The sequence below is a fragment of the Otolemur garnettii genome, unplaced genomic scaffold (genome assembly GCF_000181295.1).
Source record: "Otolemur garnettii isolate 467f Iridium unplaced genomic scaffold, OtoGar3 scaffold00023, whole genome shotgun sequence".
NCBI lineage: Eukaryota > Metazoa > Chordata > Mammalia > Primates > Galagidae > Otolemur > Otolemur garnettii.
Genome location: NW_003852418.1, coordinates 12,269,234 through 12,295,826, shown reverse-complemented (window position 1 = coordinate 12,295,826; position 26,593 = coordinate 12,269,234). Strand labels below are relative to the sequence as shown.

Here is a 26,593-nt window from a genome sequence, read left to right as displayed (position 1 = left end):
CCAAATTCTGGGCTGGTTTAGTTGACTTTTCTCCCACGTTCTGAGTGCTTCAGAAATTATAGTTTATCAAAGGTATGAATTAATCCCTTTTACCATTTTATCTGTGAAATACTTTCCCTCTCCCACATCATAGTAGTTCTCTTGATTTTCCAAATTGAGTCCAGAATGATCCTGGAGCTTTGTTTTTTGTTTTACGATCCTGGAGCTTAATGCAGCTGCAGGATTGCAAATGACAACATTTTACTTTTACCTGGACCGTGCTACCTTGTCATAAACATGGAACCTTGAGAAGATTCAACCTACAGAAGAAATCTGAGTAGAGCAAACTGGGTCATGTACCTGACCTCAAGCACATGGGGACTCTAAGAGGACCCTTTTCTCTGAAGGAGCAGCTAATTAAAAAAACAAACAAGCTTGGGGGTAAACAGACCCCTCTCAAGAGGCTTAATATCCTTTTCTTAATGCTCCCTCCCTCCCTTGGCAACCCTTCCATTTACTGGTTGAGATTCCACTTCTCACTGTCCTTGACCTAAGTTGCTCATTACAAACTTGAACTTGACATGACTATGTAACATGTCCATGTCAGAGGGCTCCTCAAGATGTCATCCTGGGGTTTCCCTTGGAGACACAAGTCTTCATACCAAATGTTATCACAGGACATTTCTACTGTATCTGGAATATAAGCTCTTTCTGTTCCATGATCATCAGTGTATACATTGTTTTTCAGCCATGGAAACATAGAAAGCGATTACAAAGTTTCACTCAGTGTCAATATAAGCACTGCAGCTTAGGGCATGGGCTCCTCTGCCAGAGGCATCTGGATTCAAATCCCAAAGAACATAGTAAGTACTCAGTAAATGTCAGCTATTATTTTACTTAGGATAAAAACCAAACTCTTATGGTTTGCATCCTACACAACCTGTTCCCAACCATTCAAACCTCACCCTGTCCCACTCTCCCTAATTGTTCTCAACCAAACTTGCCTCTGAGGTTCCTTGAAAATTCTTAGGGTCTTCATACTTTTCTCCCAGTATAAAATTTTTTTCCAGACCTTTTTAACTGACTCCTTCCCACCATTCAGGTTTTGTTTTCAACGTCGTCTCTGAAGAGTCCTCCTTAATTAACCTAACCAAGATAGATCCTCCTTCCCCACCCCAATATATCAGATTCATTTCTTTTTAGGGCACTTACCACTAATTTACTTATGTTCCTCATTTAAATAGGAATCTTTTATTTTTATCTCAGAGCTTAGAATAACTAGGACATGGAAGACATCTGATGTTTGTTAAATGAAAAGGATAAAAAAAATCAAGTTCAAACCCTACCTAAATACAAAAACCTAGCCACAATCCTGAGACAACAGAATTTCAAATACTAAAAGGGATCTGAGTTATGTATCTTGGGGTATCTTCTCATATTCTTAACAGCCTGTATTTTGGAAAATCTTTCACTATTTGGGGAAATACTTCATCATAAGTTCTGCCTCTCTATATAGACATCAAAACTCAAAATCCCTGGCCTTTCTTGCAGCTCAGACATATGCGCGTGACTAGACTCTGCCCTACCAGACACCATCCTAAGGCTAATGTAGAAAAGAACAATGTAAGGTGGCTCTGCTTCTTGCTACAAGGGCTATGGCTGAAGTGTTGGGCTCTCTGAGAGGGCAGGGGGGACCAGGTCAAGTGGGATTTGTGGTGGCAATTTCCTCCAGCACTTCATGGAACAGCACAGGACAGCGTCTCATGAGGCCAGTTCTAACAGCATGATTTTAGGCATCACTCTTGGAAGCCTTGAGTCTGTCCCCAAAATTCTCAACAGCGATTCTTATCATTTAATAATCCCTTTCCCACTTAACAGAGTCAGCTTCTGTTGTCAGCAACAGCCAGATTTGCAGGAACTATCTCAACTAACCTTAGGACAACAGACTTCACAATATGAAATAGTTCCTATGTCTATCTACTTGACTGCTTCCTGATATGAATCAGAACCAACTTCCCTTGGAATAAGGAGTTGAAAGACACAGCCCAATCATTTTTGTTCTTCACTCTAGGTCCCCCATTTACTTAGATAAGTCCTTGGAAAAAGCCGTCATAAGAAACCTGCTCCATCTTTATAACAGAGCTAGGTATACTATAAAGGATGCCCCTTCAAAGAATGAGTTACCATGTTTCACACTTAAAAAGTGATATATAACCTCATTTTTGATTAAACAATACTACCCTTTTCTAATAAAGTCTACATCAGAGGTTGCAAACCGTAAGTAAATAAGGTCTGCAGTGGGTTTCATCTGGCCCACGCTTTTAAGCTTGAAAAAAAAAAATTTGTTGCCAAAGATAGATTTCACAGTTGTGATTTTTGCTTCTCTTAAAAAAATTTTGGCAATTACAGGCCTCCTGACAGCAAATAGCTAGAAAGCAAAGACCTCTTTTTGACAGGCCAATAGTTCTTCAACTGGCCACTGATATACTCACATACCAAATGTTTACTTATAAACTTATTGCATACATCAGAAGTTAGAGAGATTACCTGCCATTTCATGTCCTAAGTAAAACATAAAAACTGGAATAAAAGAGTAAATCAAAATAGAAAAGACAAATTAAATGTTCTGACTTGGACTTGAAGATTCCAAAGCAAGCAAAATCACAGTATATACTTTAGAAGTTGGTTTTGTTTTGTTTTGTTTTGAGACAGAGTTTCACTATGTTGCCCTGGGTAGAGTGTCGTGGAGTCACAACTCACAGCAACCTCAAACTCTTGGGCTTAAGTGATTCTCTTGCCTCAGCCTCCTAAGCAGCTGGGACTACATGCGCCCGCCTCAACACCCAGCTATGTTTTTTGTTACAGTTGTTTAGCTGGCCTGGACTCAAACCTACCACCCTTGGTGTATGTGGCTGGCACCGTAACCACTGTGCTACTGGCGCTGAGTTGTTTAGAAAGTGTTTTATGTGTAAACGTACGGTGGAGCTTGAAGCTAACTTTAACAAAACATAAACAATTTATAAGGGAAAACAACAGACTACAAACATTTATTTTGTAAAGATCTCATTTTGATATTAATTCAAAATGTTAAATAGAATGACCACTTCCCAGATAATTAACACAACTGACATATTAAACACTTATTTCTGATAGGATATACTCTATCATTTAAAGTAGAAAAAAGACCCGATGAATATATTACTAAACAATGAAATGACCTTGAGTATATCACCTGTGATCAATCTAGTAAGAGTAAGTTTATGACGTCTTAATTCCAAGTATAAGATGAATGATTAAGAGTCTTTTGATTGAAGCAGGTGGAAAAAGGCAGGACAGGCAAATCATCTGCAGTTTAAAACACAAAATTCTGTCACTTTACATCTTACATTTCAAGGCATCCTGCAACTGCTAAAAACACATGGCAGTTCTCAGAAACAGTATTAATATAATTCAGCATATTACTAAGCCAGTCATCTAACACATTACAATCGAAAAGCTCCTTGTAAAAAATGGAGCCGATGAATTCACAAACAACGTAGAATCCCAGGCTCTTCTCTATATTACTGAAAAAATGTACATAAATAATCTTTGATGTGTTATGGCAATTCACAGCTTTCTCAGACTATTCTTGTCATCTCAGTACTGTGGAAATGTTCTATCAATTTTGGCAGCCCAGGCCATGAGGCCCCCCACAACATCCCTAACTGTTAAAGAGTCTAACTCGTGGGCTTCTGTTAAGGACTGGAGGATCTTCACAGCTTTCTGGGAGTCGTTTCCTAGTTTGCAAATAACATAAATGGAAAAAGCAGCCCCTGGCTGTGTGTCCCTCTTCCCTTCCCCGATGGCTTCTCCTAAAAGTTTCAAGCTCGCTGCATCCCTCCGTTCCAAATGTTTCAAAGGGATGTGCAGGGCATGAGGCAAACAACAGATGTCCACTTCCACTTGGGGCCTGACGTCCAGCAACAAGTGAGGTGCCCCAGAATCCAGAAGTCGCTTATAGTCGGTGACAGAAACCCGCTCCTCCGAGCTCAGTAACTGCAGGGAGCGGCACTTATCGGTGGCTGAGGAGCCACAAAAGGCTTCATAGTCTTGCAGGTCAGTCACAGTGGGCCGCTCACCGCAAGCAGCACAGTCAGGCCTCCGGATCCGGAGCTGAATACAACGGAAATGCCCTCGGAGGGCATCGAAGAGCAACATCCTGCCACTGTAAGAGGGGCCCAGACCCGCAGCGATTTTCAGCACTTCCAGCGCCTGCAGGCAGCCAAGGACACCAGTCACGACACCGAGCACCCCGCCATCCGCACAATTGGTCACTGTCTCAGCTGGGGGTGGTTGCGGGAATACGCAGCGATAGCAAGGCCCACCGTCATAGTGGTAGACTGTGATTTGGCCCTCGAAGCGCAAGGCGCTGGCAGACACAAGAGGGCGACCGGCCAGCACACATGCATCGTTAACCAGATAGCGAGTAGGCACATTGTCAGAGCAGTCGGCCACCACATCATAGCGGCGAACCAGGTCTAGAGCTGTGGCTGGCGTAAGGGCTTGGGCGTAGGGCACGCACTCCACTGCAGAATTCAGCCTGCGCAGAGAGGCGGCAGCTGAAAAGGCCTTGGCCTGGCCGGCCAGTGCCTCGCCATGAAGCACTTGGCGGGCCAGGTTGCTCATCTCTACCACGTCGTAGTCCACGAGGCCAAGGCGACCCACGCCGGCTGCTGCCAGGTACTGCGCCAGTGGACAACCGAGCCCACCGCAGCCCACGATAAGCACGGATGCGGTCGCCAGGCGAAGCTGTCCGTGCACGCCCAGCTCAGGCAGAACTAGCTGCCGACTATAGCGCAGAATTTCATCTCGGGAGAGGGCGGCCTTCGGCGGCAGCGGCGACAGTGGATCCAGATGTTCTAGCGGTGGTTCTTGCTCCGCCAAAAGAGCCGCCGCCAGCTTCTGCTTCAAGAAACTCAATTCCTCCTCACGTTGGGCAACTTCAGCTTGTAAGGCCAGTACCTTCTCTCTGGCAGCCATGGTGACCTCTTCCGGAAATTGTCAGGAAAGGCATTTCCGTTTCCGGCTTATTGTCGCCTAGCGACTGGGATAAACTAAAAAACTTCGTGGCTCTTGGGAAAAGGAGAAGAATAAATACGTAGTTCCAGAAGAAACTGGAATACGTTCATATTAAACTTTAGTCATGCATAGATCCTAAATATCTCTAAGAGAATCACACAGAGACCCTAGAAGAAGTAGAACTCAATCACACAAACTCACCCTCTTCTGAAATTTGGTATAGTCCGACCCGCCGGGCCCCTAGCCGCGTTGACGTAATTCCGCTTCCGTCATCTCACGCAGTTTCGCCATGGCCTCCTCGGAAGCCAGTCGTTCTTCTCCCCGGTCTCGGCGGGAGCTGGAGGTGCGCAATCCACGCCAGGACAAGTACTCGGTGCTTTTGCCCACCTACAACGAGCGCGAGAACCTACCACTCATCGTGTGGCTGCTGGTGAAAAGCTTCTCAGAGAGGTAGCGCCCCGGCCGCCCTCCCCAGGAGTGAGATGAGCTGGCTTCCCCCGCCTGGGTGTCGGCAGTTGGCTGCGCGAGGCGGCCCTGCCCAGCCTTTCTCTGGGCTCACGCAGGAGTCCTCGGGGTTGAGGGCGACCCTTTGAGGAAATCAGAGGCAGATGGTTCTCGGATTCTTTCCCGTGTCTTGATTTCTCATTTTTGCCCTTGTGTTTCGTGACATTCATTTATCCTTATTATAAACGCCTCTCGTTTCCCTCCTCCCGCCTTTGACCACCCTTTAAGTTGGACCGAGGCTGAAAGCCTAACCTCACTCCTCTCTCTAGGCGGTAAGGATCCCGGCGAGAGCCAGGAATCTGAGCAAGCGCGGCCAGTGGCCACCCTGGTGCCGAGTGCTTATATAAGCATGTTTGGTCCGTAAGGGTTAGGTAGCTATTGCTGGGCACGATAACCTGTCTGGAAAGGAGAGAGCAGAAGGTCATCTTCTCTGATCACTGGTGAATGTTTGGTGTGGATCTTAGAAACTGAGGGAGAGATTTGGAGTTTGAATTCGAAAGTGTTATGCAATCCCTTAGAAAGTCCTGGAATCAGTACAAAGTAACTAATTTTACAGTTGCATATGCAGTGAAATCTTTGAAGCTCTTTACGTATCAGCACATACAAACATAGAAGATTATTTTTATTTAGGCAGTAGTATATATGTGTGACTGTATTATTTAACTGGGTCATGTCAATGAACAGATGATTTCCAGAGGTTTTTGTTTTTGTTTTTTTGGCGTTTACTTTACAAGTAAGAGCAGGGACTTTGTTCATAACATCTTTTCCATCATTTAGAAAAAAATGCATGACACATACTGCTCCTTTATTAAACGAATGTTGCACCAGACACACTCATACTTTTATGAGTGTATCATGGATAAAGTCTTCGAGGTGGAATTAGTGGATGGACAAAGATGTACTTAACATTGACAGTTACTTCCAAATTGCTCTCCAAAAAAGATTATACCAACTGAAGATTCTAATCTTTAGCCTGCCTGTTTCCCCACCAACCAGCCAACCTGAACAATGTTAAACTTGGCATTGTTGGAAAAACTGGTTTGTGAAAACCATTGCTGTTTTGATTGTATTTCATAGAATAACTGTCTTCACATATATAGCCCCTCAAAGTTTTAAAATTTATATCTTTTCTTCCATTTATTTGTTAATCTTTTTATTTTGATTCTTGCGAACCTTTTCTAAATTAGAGAAATTAACTATCACGGAGCTGATGTTGTTCAGGGTTTGTGTTCTAATTTTACAATATTTTTGCTGTATTCTAATTTTTTAATTTAGTGCAGTTTTATATTTAAATGGTTAGTGACTGGATCTTTTAAAATCAAAATGAAAATATAATAAAGGAAATACAACTATTTTCTTATATGCACAGCTCAACTTAATTCTTTTAAACTGCCTCACTCTCAGTGTGGCTGTTCTAAAGTGGACTAGCAGAATGATTTTGCTTGTAAACGACTCCATTTTGTTTATGAAATATGTCTTTCAGCATGTCTTTTTAAATCATCTTACATGTTTTGGTATGCAAAGTACTGGGCCCAAATATAAGGTACCTTGGGGAGCTCTACCCTTTGTATCTATTCTTGGAGAATAGATGCACTGAGTTTTGCTTTCTTGAAAGGTTTGCTGGGACTGACTCTTAAAAGCCTTAGAATGTGTTTTCTGGTGGGTTTCTTTGCTTATGTTTCCTAAATAAAGCCCAAAAGGAGATAGAATGTTACATTGTGGAGGTTTGGCTATGCCTCCTTTTCTTTCCCCTTAACTTTCCCAGATACAGTTAACAAAATAAATGTCTTGGAGGAGCAGAGGGACACATGATGGTAATCAGTTGTACATCCACGTATTTTTTAGGTATTTTGTTGGTTTGTTTTTAAAATACAGTAGAAACGACTACTCTTACCTATTTGAAGTTAATGGAGAGTGACATGTTAATTCTTAGGCACAGTGAAATCTTCTGTATTTCTATTTTGCTTTTTTTTCTAATTTGATAGTGTAGGATAATAGACACTACTGTTTGAAATAGTGCTCTGGAAGTCTGTGTCGCCCTTCTAAAATGAGATTTTTTTAAGGGTGAAATTAAATCACATTTATTCCTGATTGTTATTTAAATCTATGTGGATTAAATTTAAAAGAACAATCACTCAGAGGTACTGAGTTTGATTTGAGTTGCTGTGTAAAGAGTACTTTTGAAATAGTTTTTTTTGCTGTTTTTGGCTGGGGCTGGGTTTGAACCCACCACCTCTGGTATATGGGGCTGGCGCCCTACTCCTTGAGCCACAGGCACTAATATTTGATATTAGTGGTTTCACAATTCTATTTCCAGAGTAGGTAAATAAAATTTCATATATATATATATATATATATATGTGTGTAGATATATATATTTATTATTATGTAATTTTCTTTTTAACCAAAAAGATGTTTTCTGTATACAAATTAATTCCCTTCCCCTCCCCCCCCCCCGAGACGGAGTCTCACTTTGTCACCCTGGGTAGAGTACCATGGTGTCATAGCTTACTGCAACCTCAAACTCTTGGACTCAAATGATCCACTTGCCTCAGCCTCTCAAGTAGCTGGGACCACAGGCACCTGTCACAACACAAGGCTAATTTTTCTATTTTTATAGTAGAGACAGGGTCTTGCTCTTGCTCAGGCTGGTCTCGAAGCAAGAGCTCAGGCATTCCACCTGCTTCGGCCTCCCAGAGTGCTAGAATTACAGGTATGAGCCACTGTGCCTGGCCAAGAATTCTTTACTATCTCAGGACTTTACAGTGGCATGTTTCAGCAACATACTGGGCTTGTAGATAAAACATTAAATATTTGACACATAGTTCATTTGATAATGAAGTTTTCCTTAGTAATTAATATGGCAATAAAACTCTACTTTTATGTTGTGGAATTAGTAATTTTAAAATTATTTTTAAATTTGAAAATACTGTCTTCAAACATTAATACAAATTTAAATTTTTTTATTTCAGTGGCATCAATTATGAAGTTATAATCATAGATGATGGAAGCCCAGATGGAACAAGGGACGTTGCTGAGCAGTTGGAGAAGATTTACGGGGCAGACAGAATCGTGAGTTATATGAACATGTTTCTGTCATATAAATTGTGTTTAGATAGGATAAAGATAAGAAGTGAATAATGTCTAAATGTGATCTCTTTATTTAGTCTGTAGAACCTGGAAAGATGACGAGCATCTTATATACTTGGGATTTAAATGCATTTTCTTTGCACTTAAAAGTTTACATTATCTTCGGTATGATGGGGTACCAGTGGTAATTTCACAGCAAAAGAGTGAGCCTTTGGATGAACTCTTACTTATGATTGATCTTGCAGATACATTTTATGCATATGTGTGTGTGCCAAATCTAGGACTAGGTTCTATGTGCTTGTTGTTCCTAACTGTAAGTGTCATCTTTGTGTATCGTTAGTACTTCTATAGAAGATTGGAGATTTTTTTTGTTAACAGATTACCTTATTTCTTTTAACTGCTTCGTAGTACTGTATTATATGCAACTTGTTTAATATTTTAAGTAAACCTTTGAAGATTCTGAAAAATGTAAGGATAGTAGTCCCCCTTGTCCATGGTTTTGCTTTTAGCAGTTTGTTACTTGTGGCCAACTGAAAACAGGTGAGTAAAGTATAAGATATATCAAGACAGAGGCAACATCCGCATAACTTTTATTACAGTACATTGTTATAATTGTTCCATTTAATTATTGTTGTGGTTAATTTCTTGCTATACCTCATTTATAAATTAAACCTTATTGTTGGAATAGGTATTTGTGTATAGGAAAAAACAGTATATATAAGCTTTGGTACCATCTGGGGTTCCAGGCATCCATGAAGGATCTTGGAACATATCTCCTGCAGATAAGAAGGGTAAACTATGACAAAGTTAACCTTTTTAAAGAAGAAGGATTTTCTGGCTGGAGCAGAGGTATACAATATCTCAGATAAGCTTTACAAGATTTGCTTTTTCAGGACAGATACCAGATGAGGCCAGCATTTTGTCAGTAACTACCAACCACAAAATAAAATAAAATATAGCTGTAATCTGACATTGACGTGTAATTATAAATGATTGAATGTTTATTTCTCCTTCCTGTAAGCTCTTATCAGACAGTATTGTATTTTAATCATTTTTGTTCAAGATGTATTGGTGCTATAGATGTAAATTATGACCTTAAAAATTTCCAATATTGGGAGGCAGATGGAGTTAAAGTATAAAGAGTTTTTTGTTTAAGCAATTAAAGTTAAGGTGTTAGCTTAAAATAGCCTGTTATCATTATGAGATGCTTTTTCTAAGTCTCATGGTAATCACAAAGGAAAAACCTAGTAGATAATAAGTAGGTGAAAATTAAGGGCTAAAAACATACTACTAGAGAAAATCACTTAGAAAGAAAGGCAGAGAGAAAGAAAGGAGCAAAGGATCTGTAGGACTACTGGCACTTAACAAAATGTCAGTAGTAAATTCTTAGCTTTCAGTAATTACCTTGAATAAAAATTGATTAAATTCTCCAATTGAAAAACCTGAAGTGGATTAAAAAATAAGACCCAGCTATCTGCTGCCTTCAAGAGACTTGCTTTACTTGGAAGGACACATGTAGACTAAGAGTGAAAGGATAGACAGAAATACTCGGAAAGGAAACCTATAGCAGCTTGCATGTAGTTAAGTGTTTTTTTAGAAAAATAAACATACAGAGCCATCCTAATTGAATTAAGCTAAAAATGCTTTGTTGACATATTGGCAGTCTGAGACAACCTAATTGTACATTGGCAGATGCAAAAGGACACAAGGTATACTCAGCAGGGAGTCTACCCTAAGACAAATACCTCAGAAACTTAGAACAGTCTCAGAACCTTGACATTTGACCTTTTAGTTGTCCAGCCAAAAGGAAAAGGCTAAACAATAAAGTCAGGGTCCTAATATGAAGCAAAAAGTTTATAAAGACTACGTAATTAACAAAAAGTAAGAAAAGGTGGCAGCGCCCCTGGCTTAGTGAGTAGGGTGCCAGCCACATTCACCAAGGCTGGCAGGTTTGAATCTGACTTGGGGCAGCTAAAGCAACAATGACAACTGCAACAGAAAAATAGCTGGGCGTTGTGGCGGATGCCTGTAGTCCCAGCTAGTTGGGAGGCTGAGGCAGAGAATCACTTAAGCCCAAGAGTTAGAGGTTGCTGTGAGCTGTGATACCATAGCACTCTACCCAGGGTGACAGCTTGAGACACTGTCTCAAAAAAAAAAGGGTAAGAAAAGGGGAAGAATTTAACCTTTTTGTTAGAATATAAAATATTAGTGGACCAGTATAGGATGAGAATAAGGACATCCAAGGGTAAAGTCAGGATAAATTGATGGAGGAAGAATGGTTTCAGCATTTAAAAATCACAAAAGGGAATTGAGAAAACAAACATCAGATATCCCAAGTAAAAACTGAGGATTTAATTCATTATTTTATTTAACTCATAAAATGAGTTAAATCATCAGTTTTTCTAAGAAGGATTAGTAGGTATTATTTTAAATGTTAGATCAAGTAATAGGTGTAAAGACATCTTACTTAAAACATGACATATGGCACCAAAAGAAAAAATGCTTATAATTTTGCCTGTAGGTTAGGGGTTATAGAATGATGCTTTTTCTCAGAAGCTATGCTAAACTATTTGGTTTTCTATCAGATACTTTTAAAGTAATCAGATTCTTATTTAACTGTGTGAAATGTAGTTTCTTATTCCTACAGCTACTAAGACCACGAGAGAAAAAGTTGGGGCTAGGTGAGTAGAACTTCTTACCCTACGTAACTGCTTCTTGCCTTGGTAAGTTATCCAGTATGCATTTTCCCAGTTTGGAACAGGGCCAAAATACAGTCACCTCCTCTGATGGTTTATAATGATCTTAATGACATTTAAATTGTTTAAATTGAGCTGCCTATATCAGTCAGGGCTCACTCAGGAAGACAAAATAAGTTTTTTGTAGCATAGGGAATTTAATACAGAGAATCTGGTTACAACAGGAATTACTGAGAACCCCAAAAGAACAGTTAGATTACTAAGTTATTAGCAACAGCTGGAGGTCACTATCACTTCTAGGGATGGAGCAATGGGGGGAGGAGATGGTGTTTTTAGAGCCCAAGAACTTGGGCCTGCCTAGAGTGGTGGGGTGGGGGCTGCTTGTGGCAGGACCTAAGCCATGGAAGATACCCAGTCAGTGCTGAGAAAGAAACGGAGGGGGAGACACCTAACTTTTCCCTTTTATCCTCTTTATAGTCTTCCACCTCTGCCTCCCAAAGCTACCTGGAAGCCAGTTGACAAGAGAACCTGGGAAATGTAGTTCCCTATGGTATAGCACAGAGTAGGGAAGGGCCAGATAATAGATCTGAGGGCAGACATTTCGACCAGCACAGCACCTTAGCTTTGAACCTTTGAACATTCTTCAAGTTACAAATTTAAGGTTATTATTTATCTCTAAGAAAAGCAAGATGTTTTTAGACATCTTACATTATAGAATGTCTGAGAAGAGCTCAGTAATTCAGAAATGAAACTGCCTTTATTTCTCAGTTGGTCATGGTTGCTCATGTTGAGAATTGGTATACTTTTCTTGAACTCTTGAGCTTAAGCAGTCCACCTGCCTAGGCCTCCCAAAGTGCTAGGATTACAGATGAGAGCCACTGCGCCTGGCCAGAGAATTAGTATACTTTTAATAGAAAATTTGGAAAGCACAGAGAAAGCACAATTTTTTTGTGTGTTTGTTTGTTTGTGATAGGGTCCTGCTCTGTCACTCAGGCTGGAGTAAAGGGTGAGATCATAGCTCACTGCAGCCTCAAACTCCTGGACTCAAGCAGTTCTCCTGCCTTAACCCCTGATTAGCTAGGACTGCAGGCATCTACCAATATATACCTGGCTAATTTTGTCTCGTTATGTTGTCTGGACTGATCTTGGACTCCTGACCCATGCAGTCATCCTGCCTCGGCCTCCAATAGTGCTGGGGTGATGATCAGCATGAGTCCAATCAGGAAATTCTTAAAAATTCAAGTTTGCTATCCTGAAGACCATCTGTTTACTGGTATCATCAAATGTTTTGAATATCTGAATCTAGAAGGTTCTTTGGGATTGAAATAATATGGAAACTTCATGAAGGCAGCCAAGAATCACCAACCAATTAGAGATATCCCCCAAAACTATACACAGTCCCTTCTCCACCAAAAGAAGTTAAGAGAGGGTGGCTCCTATGGCTCAAGGAGTAGGGTGCCAGCCCCATATGCTGGAAGTGGTGGGTTCAAGCCCAGCCCCAGCCAAAAACTGCAAAAAAAAAAAAAGAAGAAGAAGAAGTTAAGAGAGCTCAACCTTGCCAATAAGATACTTGTGATAGGTTTAGGCTTGAAATGTGGGAATGCCCAAATCCTGCTTTTGACCAGTTATTCTAACTTAACCAATTTCTGAGGGACTTTCAGCCGTGAAAGTGGCTGAGTAATTGCCAGCTGTGCCTTTGGTTCCAAATACCAGAGCAGGGGTCTACTGTACCAGGCTTACAGTGTAGAAGACACTCAGTGGACAACTTTTACAGAAATGGACTTAGAATGTTGGGAAGAGCAGAAGCAGAGACTTGCTAAGTAAGTAGTGCCTGGGACTAGGGTGGAGATGAAAGAAAGGAATTGATAGCTGTTTTGAATATAGCATTTATAAGACTTAATTATAGTTTAGAAATCATCGGTAAAGGCTGAAAAGCAGGGATCATCCCTAGACTTGTAGGTGGAATAAGTGGATAGTTGGCGCTGTCCACTAAGGAAGCCTATTAGAAGGCTAAGAAGATAGGAGATGATTTTGAAATGTTATGTTTGAGATTTCCAAAATATCCAAGTAGAGACATCAAATAGGAAGCTAATAAGTAGATCTGGAGCTCTGAGAAGAGATCTAGACTCTTCAGTATCTTAGGTCGACACTAAGGAAGTGCTAGCATAAGAAAGTTGGCTTTAAACCATGAGAATACAGAAGTTTTATGTACTTTTAAGACTTTTAGGCTCAGCGCCTGTGGCTCAAGCGGCTAAGGCGCCAGCCACATATACCTGAGCTGGCGAGTTCTAATCCAGCCCGGGCCCGCCAAACAACAATGATGGCTGCAACCAAAAAATAGCCGGGCCTTGTGGCTGGTGCCTGTGGTCCCAGCTACTTGGGAGGTGGAGGCAGGAGACTCGCTTGAGCCCAGGAGTTGGAGGTTGCTGTGAGCTGTGATGACATGGCACTCTACCCAGGGCGACAGCTTGAGGCTCTGTCTCAAAAAAAAAAAAAAAGACTTTTATACCATTTCTTTGCTAAATTGAAATGTGCTTATGATCTTTTCTATTAAATTGATAGGACGAGGGGGTGGCCAGCTACCTTTTTGATATATATACGTATCGTGATATATATATATGATATATGGGAACTATATACTTAAAAAGTTTCCAATTAGTATCACTTTTAGAGAACTAATGTTTACTTTTTAGGTGCTAAACAATTTCTTTCCTATTTAAAGCATTTCTGGTTATTTTCTTTAATGGATATGAATGCTCTTATTTTTAGGGACTGCATATATTCATGGAATGAAACATGCCACGGGAAACTACATAATTATTATGGATGCTGATCTCTCACACCATGTAAGTGGTATATTGCTTTATTAGCTATTTATGATAGTCCTGGCCCTTTTACTGACTTGACTATTTATTCTTTCTAAATTTCAGCCAAAATTTATTCCTGAATTCATTAGGTAGGTACTAAACCATTTCTTATATGTTGGTTTTGGACTTATTTTTATATTTCATTCTTCATTAGTTAAAAATGCACATGCAAATTGTACAGGAGTGGTGATGTTCCTAGCTACCTGTGAGGCTAAGACAGGGATGCTTGAACCCAGGAGATGCTACATTTTAGCCTGGACAACGGAGCAAGGCCTCATCTCTCTCTTTTTTTTTTTTTTTTAAATGTAATTTCCAAGTTTTCTATGAACAGTATAACCAACATATAGATTTGGGACTGGGAATGTAGATATGTGACTAAATGATGTCTCTTAGGAGCTCTGAGGGATGCACCAACAGATAATTCCTTCGTTATCTAAAGTCCTTCAGATCACAGAAAAAGATGGAAGGCAGCTTTCCTGTAAAATAGAATTAAGTCTTGAATCAGTAGAGTAAAACACCATGAACAAATAGGGTTTATTCCAGGAATGCCAGAAGTGGCTCATTACTAGTACTTTCTCAATATAATTCATTTATCATGCTCACAAAGAAAGCAGTGTGTGACTCAGTGCCTGTAGCTCAGCAGCTAGGGTGCCAGCCACATACATGTGGACTGGCGGTCCGAACCTGGCCGGGGCCTGCCAAACAACAGTGACAACTACAACCAAAAAATAGCCGTTTGTGGTGGGTGCCTGTAGTCCCAGCTACTTGGGAGGCTGAGGTAAGAGGATCGCTTAAGCCCAAGAGTTTGAGGTTACTGTGAGCTGTGATGTCACAGCCCTTTACCAAGGGCGACATAGTAAGACTGTCTTAAAAAAAAAAAAGAAAGCAAGCAGTGTGACTTGGTCTATAAGTGCCCTACCCTTTTCTAGTAAAACTGTAAAGTTGAAATAGAAGGAAAACACTTAAGCATAATAAAGGTGACCCATTTCTAATACAAACACTATCTCAAATAGTGAATTGAAAAAATTCTATTTTGGAAGAAATAGAATTCTTATTCAAATTAAAAATCAAGTTATATGAAATTTCAAAATTAGATTATATGAAAATACACGTCGCAATTTCTTGTGCAATAGGTGAGAAAACTTCATTATAGAAGAAAGAATAGAGGCAAACAAAAATAAAGGACTAAGGAGAAGGGTGTGAGGTTAAATAGCATTTTTAGCAAACCAAAGAGTTAAGTAGAAAGCCTGTAGCTATACGTGCTTTATTTATCCAACATTAGCATTAGGGAACTGAAGGATAAAAAGAAAGCCAGGTCAGAATTATATACCGTTTGGGGAAAATTTCAGTAAGTTAAGAACCAATTCTTTGGGGGAGGTGTTGGTCACAGTATTCAAGAGCTTTCAATGGCCAAAAAATGTTACTGCTACATCTAATCTAGGAGGTGGGTTCAACTTGAATACAGAAAGGACTAGCACCTAGTGATGATTATTCCTCCAAAGTCATCATTAAAAATCAAGTAATTGCCTATTAAGTATTTCAGTATTTGAACTAAATGATTCCAGAACTTTTGGACAGCCAGACAAGATAAAACAAAAGCAAAGGGGAGTGTGTCAACACAAAGAAGATAAAAGCTTAATAAGTGAAAGAGTTTAATGAAGCCTCAGTGGTTTAGAGGAAATGAAATGGAAACTTTTAATCCTAATTGCTTTTCTTCTGACATGCTTTAAGGAATCTTTTTTTTTTTTTTTTGAAGTTTTTGGCCAAGGCCAGGTTTGAACCTGCCATCTCCAGCATATGGGGCCAGCACCCTACTCCTTTGAGCCACAGGCACCACCCACTTTAAGGAATCTTTTAAAACTGATAAGAAACAATTAATAATGTCTTGGAGCCTATAGCTCAAGCGGGTAAGGCACCAGCCACGTATACCAGAGGTGGTGGGTGCAAATCCAGCCTGGGCCCAACAAAAAACAATGACAACTACAGCCAAAAAATAGCTGGGTATTGTGGCGGGCGCCTGTAATCCCAGCTACTTGGGAGGCTGAGGCAAGAGAATTGCTTCAACCCAAGAGTTGGAGGTTGCTGTGAGCTGTGATGCTATGGCACTCTACCCAGGGTGACAGCTTGAGACTCTGTCTCTGAAAAAAAAAAGAAGAAAGAAACAATTAATAAAAAAGAAAACCTGCTGAAATCTTTCAGAATTTATAGGATTCTTACTCTGCTACATGAAAGCATTATTTGGTAGAAGGTATATTTGTGGATGTAATTTCCTATAGATTTATTAAGGTATATATTCCTGGCTATCATTAAACATGGAGATTTTAAGTACTGCAATAGGATTAGAATAGAGTTGAATACAGGTAAAGGGAACACAATTATATTTATTTGCAGGTGATATAATCTTAGAAAACTTGAGATCACAGAACTTCTGCAAATAAGAATTTAGAAGCTATTCTAAACCTAAAAGCTAAATATACAAAAACAGAATCAGACCATACCACCACTCCCTCTCCTTGTAGATAACTTCAGGGAGTTCCCACTGATACCCGGGAGAAGACTCCTTGCCTCTCAAACCCCTGTGTGATGTAGCCCCTGCCTCCCTTTCTGACTCCTCTTGTACCCTTCCCCTTTGCTGTCTATGCCTCAGCTACGCGCCTTTCATTTCTGAATTCACCCAAAGCCCTGTGTTCCTTTGCCTGAAATGCTCTTTCCTGCTCTTGATGGCTGACTACTGCTCATTCTTCGATCCCTGCCTGAAGTCACTCTAGACCTGTTCTGCTTAGATCTCCAATACACAAAAGTCTCTAATAAGGAAATGGAAACACTAGAGTAGAAAATGGATGAAAAGATACAAATGGACCCTATATAGAAGAAATCCAAATGGCTAATAACTAAAAAAAGATGTTCACCTTGGAAGTAACCAAGAAAATGCAAATTGGGGAGGCACCTGTGGCTCAAAGGAGTAGGGCACTGGCCCCATCTACCAGAGGTGGCAGATTCAAACCCAACCCAGGCCCAAAACTGGAAAAAAAAAAAAAAAAAAGGCAAATTAAAATAGCTGTGTGTTACTATTTTATTACCCATTAATTTGTCAAAATTGAAAACTTTTAGAGCAGTAACATCCAGTACCAATAACATGGTAAAAACAAAAGGGACAAATACTGCTGAAGGAAGTAGGAGATGCTATGATCTTTTGGGGAAAGTACCTTGTTAGAATTAAAAATACGCATAAACTTTGTTGGGTGATATATTCCATTTGAGGTAGTCTATGCACCAGAATATAAATTTTTAAGAATGTTATTGCAGCACTATTTATTGCTGGGTTGTTGTGGGGGCAGTAGAGACAACCCACCATGGAAATGACCATAGAGTTGTAAATATCCTGTGGAATATTTTTGCATCTCTTAAAGAATGGACAAGATCTCTTTTGGATGTAGGGATGTACATGATTTTATGGTATATATTATAAAAAGACAAAAAACAAGTCACAAAGTGTACTTATTTGGATTCCAGTTTCGTGAATGCAACCCAAAACCCTTGGTGTTTAAATCACCTTTTTTTTTTTTTTTTGCGCAGTTTTTGGCCAGGGCTGGGTTTGAACCCACCACCTCCAGCATATGGGGCCAGTGCCCTACTTTTGAGCCACAGGTGCCGCCCTGAGTCACCTTTCTTTAAGCAAAGAAAATGATCTAGAGGAGGACCAGGCTGTTTTAGTATTATTATTATTATTTATTTATTTATTTATTTTTTGGTAGAGACAGAGTCTTACTTTATGGCCCTCTGTAGTGTGCTATGGCATCACACAGCTCACAGCAACCTCCAACTCCTGGGCTTAGGCAATTCTCTTGCCTCAGCTTCCCGAGTAGCTGGGACTACAGGCACGGACCACAACACCCAGCTGGTTTTTTTTGCTGCAGTTTGGCCGGGCCGGGTTTGAACCTGCCACCCTCGGTATATGGGGCCGACACCCTACCCACTGAGCCACGGGTGCTGCCCTGTTTTAATATTATTTACTTCAAGACAGGCAAGAACAGAATGGAGGAGAAATTGGGAAAACTTAAAATGTTAATAGGTTTTAGGGTGGTTTCATTTGGTACATTTAACAAATACTACTATTTTGTGGTTTTAAAATAAAGGAAAAACAGGCTAGGCGCAGTGGCTCATTCCTGTAATCCTAGCACTTTCAGAAGCTGAGGAGGGTTGCTCAAGGCCAGAAATTTGAGACCAACCTGGGCAATAAGGAGACCCTGTCCCTACAAAAAAGAAATGAGCCAGGCGTGGTGGCACATGCCTGTAGTCCTAGCTAGGAGGATCATTTGAACCCAGGAGTTTAAGGCTGAGCCTTCAGTGAGCTATAAGGCAACCTGGGCAGCAGAGTGAGACTGTCTTTAACAAAAAGAAAAATAGGCTCAGTGCCTGTGGCTCAAATGGCTGCCAGCCACATACACCTAAGGTGGTGGGTTTGAATCCAGCCTGGGCCGCCAAACATCAATGACGACTGCAACCAAAAAATAGCCGGGCATTGTGGCAGGCGCTTGTGGTCCCAGCTACTTGGGAGGTGGACGCAGGAGACTCACTTGAGCCCCGGAGTTGGAGGTTGCTGTGAGCTGTGATGCCACAGCACTCTACCCAGGGGGACAGCTTGAGACTCCGTCTCAAAAAAAATAATAATTAGATTTGAAAACCTCCACTTTGAAAGATCTTTTAGTAGGCAGTTCATCTATTCTCTTGACATTGTTTTTTTCTTTGCTTCTCTTAAAAGTTAACATTTGTGTAGCTCATGAAAAAAACTTGAAAGCTCAATGGTTTTTTCTAATTGACAGCTGATGTATTTTTTCTCAGGAAGCAAAAGGAGGGTAACTTTGATATTGTCTCTGGAACTCGCTACAAAGGAAGTGGAGGTGTATATGGCTGGGATTTGAAAAGAAAAATAATCAGGTATATGTGTCTCCTGTAATTTCTGTTAGTATAACTGTTGAAAATGCATTTATAACAAGTATTTGGATTGAATTACTGTGATCCTTGGGATTTGTGGGATCAGGGTTTTTTTTGTTTGTTTTTTTAATGATTAGTAGGTCTTAATGTTTTTCATTAAGGAAAAGTCAGCATAAACCTTTGAGCCTTTGGTAGAAATGATCTAGTTCTACTTGACTTTCAGTTTTTATTTACATGAACTACTCTATGTTTTTGGACTAAATAAGTAGGGTGTTCCCCCCCTCCCCCCATGTTTAGAGCTTTATCATTTTAAGTAAGATACTTTGTGATTTCAACTTTCACTAAGCAACATAACATAGTGGGGCTTTGGACAGATGTGGGTGAGAATCCTGTTTTTGTCATTTAATTGTGTTGCCTTACATATTTTACCTGTTCTTTTTTTTTTGGCCAGGGCTGGGTTTGAACCTGCCACCTCCAGCATATGGAGCCAGTGCCCTACCCTTTTGAGCCACAGGCACCGCCCCCATATTTTACCTTTTCTAACTTTCACTTTCCTTATCCTAAAATTGAAAGAAAAAAATTTTTTTTTAATTACTGCATAACCATCATAAAGCTTAGTAGCTTAAAATAAGTATTATTTCTCAAAATTCTGTGGATTGGCTGGTGATGCTTCTGCTGGCTTCACCAGGAGTTATTGGCTCATGATTCCTCTGCTGGCTTTACCTGGAGGTATTCATGCAGCTTCCTTCACCTTGCAGGTCAGCTGTGCCAGCAGATATGAAATGGCCACTTTCTTTCATCTAGCAGTTGGTACTGGTTGTTGGCTGGGGCATCTGGGTTTTTTTGTTTGTTTTTGAGACAGAATCTCACTGTGTCACCAGTGGTAAAGTACCGTGGCATTATAGCTTATAGCAACCTCAAACACTTGCCTCAGCCTCCCAAGTAGCTGGGACTACAGGCACCTGCCAAAATGCCTGGCTATTTTATTATTATTGTTGTTGTTGTTGTTTGTAGTTGTCATTGTTGTTTAGCAGGCCCAAGCTGGGTTCCACCGCCACCCTAACCACAGAGCTACAGGTGCTGGACCCATCTCAGTATTTTTGTGCATGGCCTCTTACCAGCTTCTTTACATGGCAACCTAAGGGCAGAGTCCAAGAATACAAAGACAGATACTGCAAGGCCGCATAAATCCAGGGCTCTGGGGATCACACCATATCAACTTTTTAGTCAAAGTAGCCCATAATTAAGGGATGGGAAAAGAATCGATATCTTGACAGAAAGACCCACAAGGAATTTTTGATCATATTTAATCTACCTCACTCACTTTTCAAGGTTGTTAGAAGGAGGAGGATATATATTCCTATCTGTAAAGGGTATATAATAGAAATTTTTAATTATAAAAAATATTAATATTTTTATTACCCACTTCATTCCTGTTGAAGATTCCATTAGGTTCTCTGACTTAATTATAGAATCTCAAGTCATTTAAAACATTTAAGAGCCTTACTCTTCTTACATGAAATGAAGGGGTTGATTAGTTTACAGTACCACTGAATATTGGAGTCATGTAGGGAGAAAATTATATACAGCTTCCCTGATAAGTCTCCCTTCCCTCTATGTTCATGGCAGATCATTTTTATGCAGGCCTATTACTTAGGTGAAAATTCAATCTCTTAGGGGAAAGTCCTTGTCAAATCCCTAATCTCTTGCTGACTGTCAGGCTTTCATAATTCTAAATAATGACTGTTGGTAAATACCAGTTTATTATCTGCTTTTGTTCTTACCTGAAGTTTGGAAAGATGCTTATATGTCCTTCCTATGTTCACTTTCAAAGAATAAGAGTCTCTAAATGATCAGATCTCCTTTAACTAAACATTTCTTTTTGTTCCTAGAGAATTAACATTTTTGTGCAACTAGTTTAGCACTTCTCGCACTCTTCTATATGTTTCTTTTGTTTATAAATTTTGTTTTATAAGGAATATCTGACTGTTTTATTTGGCAGCCGTGGGGCCAATTTTATAACACAGATTTTGCTGAGACCAGGAGCATCTGATTTAACAGGAAGTTTCAGGTACAGTGAAAAATTTTATTTATAACTTCTCTCCTAAATTTTTTGCTTTATATAGCCAGGCGTTATGGCAGGCACCTGTAGTCCCAGCTACTTGGGAGGCTGAGGCAACAGAATCACCTAAGCCCAAGACCTGGGAGGTTACTTTGAGCTGTGATGCCATTGCACTCTACTGAGGGTGACAAAGTGAGACTCTGTCTCTTAAAAAGAATTTTTTTTTTTTTTTGCTTTGTAATGGCTATTTTAAAGCAATGCTTTTCATTTTCACCCTGCTTTTATTCTGGAATGCTAAAAAGGCGAACTGAAATTCCTTATTAAAGCCTAAACATCATCTTAAGGTGAAATAGTGTGCTTTCCCTTTTAGTGAATTGAAAGCAGGGTTTGGGTTAGTGTACTTGTTGACAGTATTAAGACTCAGCTGCTCATTTGGAACATTGCTATTTCCAAGTACTCCAAAGGACAACACATATATTAGTAATTTTCTGCATTTTATATGAATACTTAATAGGGTTGTCTACAGAAAAGTTTATCATCTTTAATATTTGTGTAGAGCTTTTTCAGTCATCTTGTTTTCCAGATATTTAAAAAAATACATTCAATTTGACTAAGGCTTTGATATTTTAGTTGTTTAATGTTTGTTTTGGTGTGTATATGGGGGATTGGGGTGTTAAAGTTTAGATTTGCTACAGTAGATATGAAGTGCTTTGTATAATAATGCCAAATGACTAAAGATTGCCAGATTTTTTCTTTTAAATCTAAAACTATAAAATATTTGTGTATCTATTTTAAGGCTCCAACCCCATGTGTTACTTTTTTTTTTTTTTTTTTTTTGATACAGAGTCTCACTTTGTTGCCCTTGGTAGAATACCTGTGGCATCAGAGCTCACAGCAACCTCCAACTTTTGGGCTCAAGTGATCCTCTTGCCTCAGCCTCCCGAGTAGGTAGGACTCCAGGCGCCCACCACAATATCCAGCTATTTTTAGAAACAGGGTCTGGCTCTTGCTTAGGCTGGTCTCAAACCTGTGAGCTCAGGGCAATCCACCTGCCTCAGCCTCCCAGACTGCTAGGATTACAGGCGTGAGCCACCACACCCAGGGCCTACATTACTTTTTTTCCATTAAATAATGTTCCTTCACTTAATGAAAAATATCTAGATCCTTAAAAATGTCAGAATTTTCACACATTTACACAAACACACACACACATATATTTATATATGTACATGTACACACACAAATTAGGAGCTGGCTGTTGAAGGTCAAATAAAAAGGTAAGCTCTGTAGAGTAAAAAGTAAATTGGTTAGAAAGCAGAACTTGGTGTATAAAAGAAAGGGGTCCCTATAAATAAATACATCCCTTCAGTTCCAAAAGAATCATCAGGGATCTGATTAAGATTTCTGATTGCCATGTAGCAACAATGCAAAGAATAGTGGCACTCAGCAGAATCTCTGTACAGCTGGAAAGAAATCCATTGTGGATTTCACAGGCCACAGTTTGATGGCTTTGAATGAAGATCCAGGGTAGCTCCATGGGATGTAGCTAGGTAGAGGCTACGAAGCAAAACATGGGGAGAGTAATGGGATGAAGGTGCCTTGCTGCCATTAGAACTATGTGGGGAAAGGGAAGGAGATGTAGATGAAGGATGGCCTGGAAGTTGTGGATTTTGGATAATGAGAGCAGTGATTGGGTATGTTGTTCTGTACACAGGACAGAGCATCCACCAGACAAAGTGAGCCCATTAATTTCACACTTGTTTTAAATAGTTAAAGCTCATTGTTTTCTCATAAGAGTAGTGATTTCCTAAACTCATGCATTAAAGTTCAGCTTTTTATTAGACAAAACTCATTATAATTAGATCCCTAAGTTTAGGAAATAGGCGCCTTTCACAAAATGAAAAGGAATTTGAGGGGGGGAAATGTGGTTATGGAAGAAACCTTTAGGCAGTGTAGGTCCAGGTGGCCTTAAGTTTGAAGAGAACAAAGTTATACCAAACTGCCTCTCCTAACTTTCTCCCAAATAAAGGGCAAAAATTACTACCCTACTTACTGAGACTGATTTTTTTTTATATTTTTGTAAACTCTCTGTGACTCTTGAAATGGGGAGCACTTTGCTCTTCAGAGTTACCAAAGAAAGAGATTTACTTCACCCATAAGACTTCCAGCTCCTTTGTCTTTGTAAATCTGGTGAGTTCTGTTCAGCCTGGGGATCCATTTAAGATCAGGCTGCATGTTCACCACTACAAATGTCTTAACTGTGACTTTAGTTGATGATAGCTGAATCCTACCCAGATGGGCTCTATGCTGTGATGCCTAGTTGCTGCCTTATCCTAGCGTATCCAAGCTCATCCTGCTGGGAATTAGAAACTTATTACAGTCACTTACAGGGAAATGCCTGTTAATTACGGGGTTATCATCTAATGCATAGTATTGCTTCATTATTGAACAACATCAACTCATTTCCAATATTTGGAATAGTTTCAACTTTGAAAGGAAAGTTTAAGGAAATTTAAAAACTAAAACAGGTAGTTCTGCATCATAATTTTGCCACATTTTCATAATTTCTGATAGTATGATGGGAAAATCATTCTCTAACAGATAGTGAGAATTCATTTTAAAAATTGTCCTAAATTATTTTAGCAGTTATTTCATGGCTTTTCTTATTCAGGACAGATGTATCGTATTCACAAGCTATGAGAACTTTTCTGTATACGTGTACCAGTTGGTCGTGAAAGTTTTGGGCTTTATAAATACAAGGGTTTTTTTTGTTTTTGAGACAGAGTCTCACTATGTCGCCCTGGGTAGAGTGCCATAGTGTCACAGCTCACAGCAACCTCCAACTCTTGGGCTTAAGTGATCCTCTTTCTTCAGCCTCCCAAGTTGCTGGGACTACAGGCACCCCCCACAACGCCCAGCTATTTTTTGTTGTAGTTATCATTGTTGTTTGGCAGGCCCAGTCTGGGTTTGAACCTGCAAGCTCCTGGTATATGTGGCCGGCACCCTAGCCGCTGAGCTACAGGCGCTGAGCCAGGAATGAAGTTTTTGAAAGGTCAAGATACAGGTAGGCAAGTGTAATTATCCAGGTAGTCATATATATACTGATTTCTTACAGATTATACCGCAAAGAAGTTCTACAGAAATTAATAGAAAAATGTGTTTCTAAAGGCTACGTCTTCCAGATGGAGATGATTGTTCGGGCAAGACAGTTGAATTATACTATTGGTGAGGTATGTAAGTGATGCAGAAGAGAATGTTGTATTCCTCCTAAAGCAACAGTAAAGTTAAAACTTTTCTAATAAGATATTTAGTAACTGTAGAGGTCATCTAGTTGTTTAGTTAGAATGTCCATGCCCTAAAAGGTAAAAATTCAAATCCCTTTCAAATTAATGTATTTGAGCTACCAAGATTTTAAACAGTAACAGACGGCAACATTCTCTCCTAAATATTTAAGTTATTGGTGGTTCCTTGTCCATTCCAGCCCTTTTTTCGAACAAGTCAGCATTATGGGCTGGGTCTCTGCTGCTTTTCCTCTTGTCGTAACCAGCATTACACCACACTTCGTATTTTACAGTGAATGAAAAATCCCATGTGCCTATTTCCTCTCAATAAATGAAAATGATCAGGAATTATGGAGCAAGGGGATGGAAGATCTGTATCATTTAGGGCTGGCTCTAGAGCTCTTAGAGAAGACTCATTTAACACTGAAACTCTTATCCGCGCAAGAAAATAGCTACCCTAGGATGCCACATCTGTTGTAGAAGTTATAAGATTTTTAACTGAATGCTAAAACACAGTGATAGCTCGATTTAACAGACAACTGAAAAACTAAGTGAAAGGCATTTTAATTTTGCATTTTCCTTGCAATACCACCTGAAACTTGAATAAACCAATATAATACTCAGGATTAGTGCTTTTAAATAGTTGTAGCTTTGGTTTAAATGACCTATTTTTAGATAATAAAGTGCTTGCTTAATTGTAAAGACTTGAAGGTACACATAGTTGCTTCAGGACTCCCCTACTTTTGATCATACTTGAAGGACTTCTGTTGTGGGACTAAGCCAGTCTTGGTTGAATTGGTAATGGTTGCATACCTGCTATGATGCCTCCTTCTTAATTTTTTTGAAGACTGACTTTTAACATATATTTTTTTAACTAGGTTCCAATATCATTTGTGGATCGAGTTTATGGTGAATCCAAGCTGGGAGGAAATGAAATAGTCTCTTTCTTGAAAGGCTTATTGACTCTGTTTGCTACTACATAAAAGAAAGTTATTGATTTATATTCATATTCATTTCAATTTAAACGCAAAAGAAGCCTGGTTACTGATTATCATAAAATGTACTGGTAAAGTGTAAACTATAAGGTAAGGTAAATTCCGTGCAAATCTTTTTTTCTGGAGAAACTCTTTCAAATTAAATAATTTCAAAGTTACTGTTTTAATGAGGAATGTTCTCAGTTTTCATTTACATTTTGCTGTATTAAGACCTGTAAATAAATGTACGTGGGGTTTTTGCATAAAATATTGCTGTTTTCATTAGAATATTAGAATGCAGAATTTTTTACATGGAGAATAACGTGAAATACTCTTTATAAAAACTGAACTCATAGTTCTTTATATCTAATGTCAGAAGAGGAATGTCAATTATATTCATGAAATATATTTGGCTGTTTCTGTATAAATTGAAAAAAATACACACCTCTGCCTTTTTCCTTAAAAGTGCAACTCAGGTTTTCTTAAAGAAAAAAAAAAGAGCAGACTTTGAGAGTTGTTCTTTTCAGCTATTGTATCAATGAAGCAAATCTATTTAAAGTATATATTGGGAATTGGAAAACAATTTGGCTGCAATTGATTGCCTAGCTATTTTTTTCTCTATTGAACTATAACTTTCCACTTTTGAACAATCACCTCTGTTGGCAAGGAAAAATAGAGATGATGTTGTGGCACAGATTTTGCTGCTATATAGATTTTAAAACATCTGGTTACATAAATTTTCCTCAAAATAATTTGTTTTTATAGTATTTCAAGACCCTGAGCAAAGCTCACATCTCTACTACTAAGACAGAAATCTCTTGGCCATAGCTCTTCTCCATTCAGAAAAGTGTTCTAAGCCAGTTAAGATGCACATTGAGTTATACGGTAAAAGCCAAGGCAAATATTATGTTTACCTACTTTCTCTAAAGTAGGTATTTCAAAAAAGATCAGTTAATTTCTAACCATAGCATAGCTTTTGGATTACGCAGTATCTTTTAAAAATTGGAGTAAGGGCTCGGCATCTGTGGCCCAAGTGGCTAGGGCGCCAGCCATGTACACCGAAGGTGGCGGGTTTGAATCCAGCCCGGGCCCACCAAACAACAATGATGGCTGCAACCAAAAAATAGCTGGACATTGTGGTGGGCAC

The 26,593-nt window shown here is 39.5% G+C and overlaps 2 protein-coding genes across 2 annotated transcripts; one reads left to right on the top strand and one right to left on the bottom strand.

Annotated features, from left to right (window-relative positions):
- Positions 1 to 3,089: 3,089 nt before the first annotated feature.
- On the bottom strand, positions 3,090 to 5,021 carry MOCS3 (molybdenum cofactor synthesis 3). Its single transcript, XM_003787699.3, has one exon. The coding sequence runs from the start codon at positions 4,996 to 4,998 to the stop codon at positions 3,616 to 3,618; it is 1,383 nt and encodes a 460-aa protein (XP_003787747.1). The 5' UTR covers positions 4,999 to 5,021; the 3' UTR covers positions 3,090 to 3,615.
- Positions 5,022 to 5,295: 274 nt separating this feature from the next.
- DPM1 (dolichyl-phosphate mannosyltransferase subunit 1, catalytic) lies at positions 5,296 to 25,714 on the top strand. Its single transcript, XM_003787698.3, has 9 exons — positions 5,296 to 5,487; positions 8,514 to 8,613; positions 11,279 to 11,312; positions 14,097 to 14,173; positions 14,258 to 14,283; positions 19,037 to 19,132; positions 21,132 to 21,200; positions 24,307 to 24,421; positions 25,351 to 25,714. Exons 1-9 carry the CDS (start codon positions 5,327 to 5,329, stop codon positions 25,453 to 25,455), a joined length of 783 nt encoding a protein of 260 aa, XP_003787746.1. The 5' UTR covers positions 5,296 to 5,326; the 3' UTR covers positions 25,456 to 25,714.
- The last annotated feature ends 879 nt before the right edge of the window (positions 25,715 to 26,593 follow it).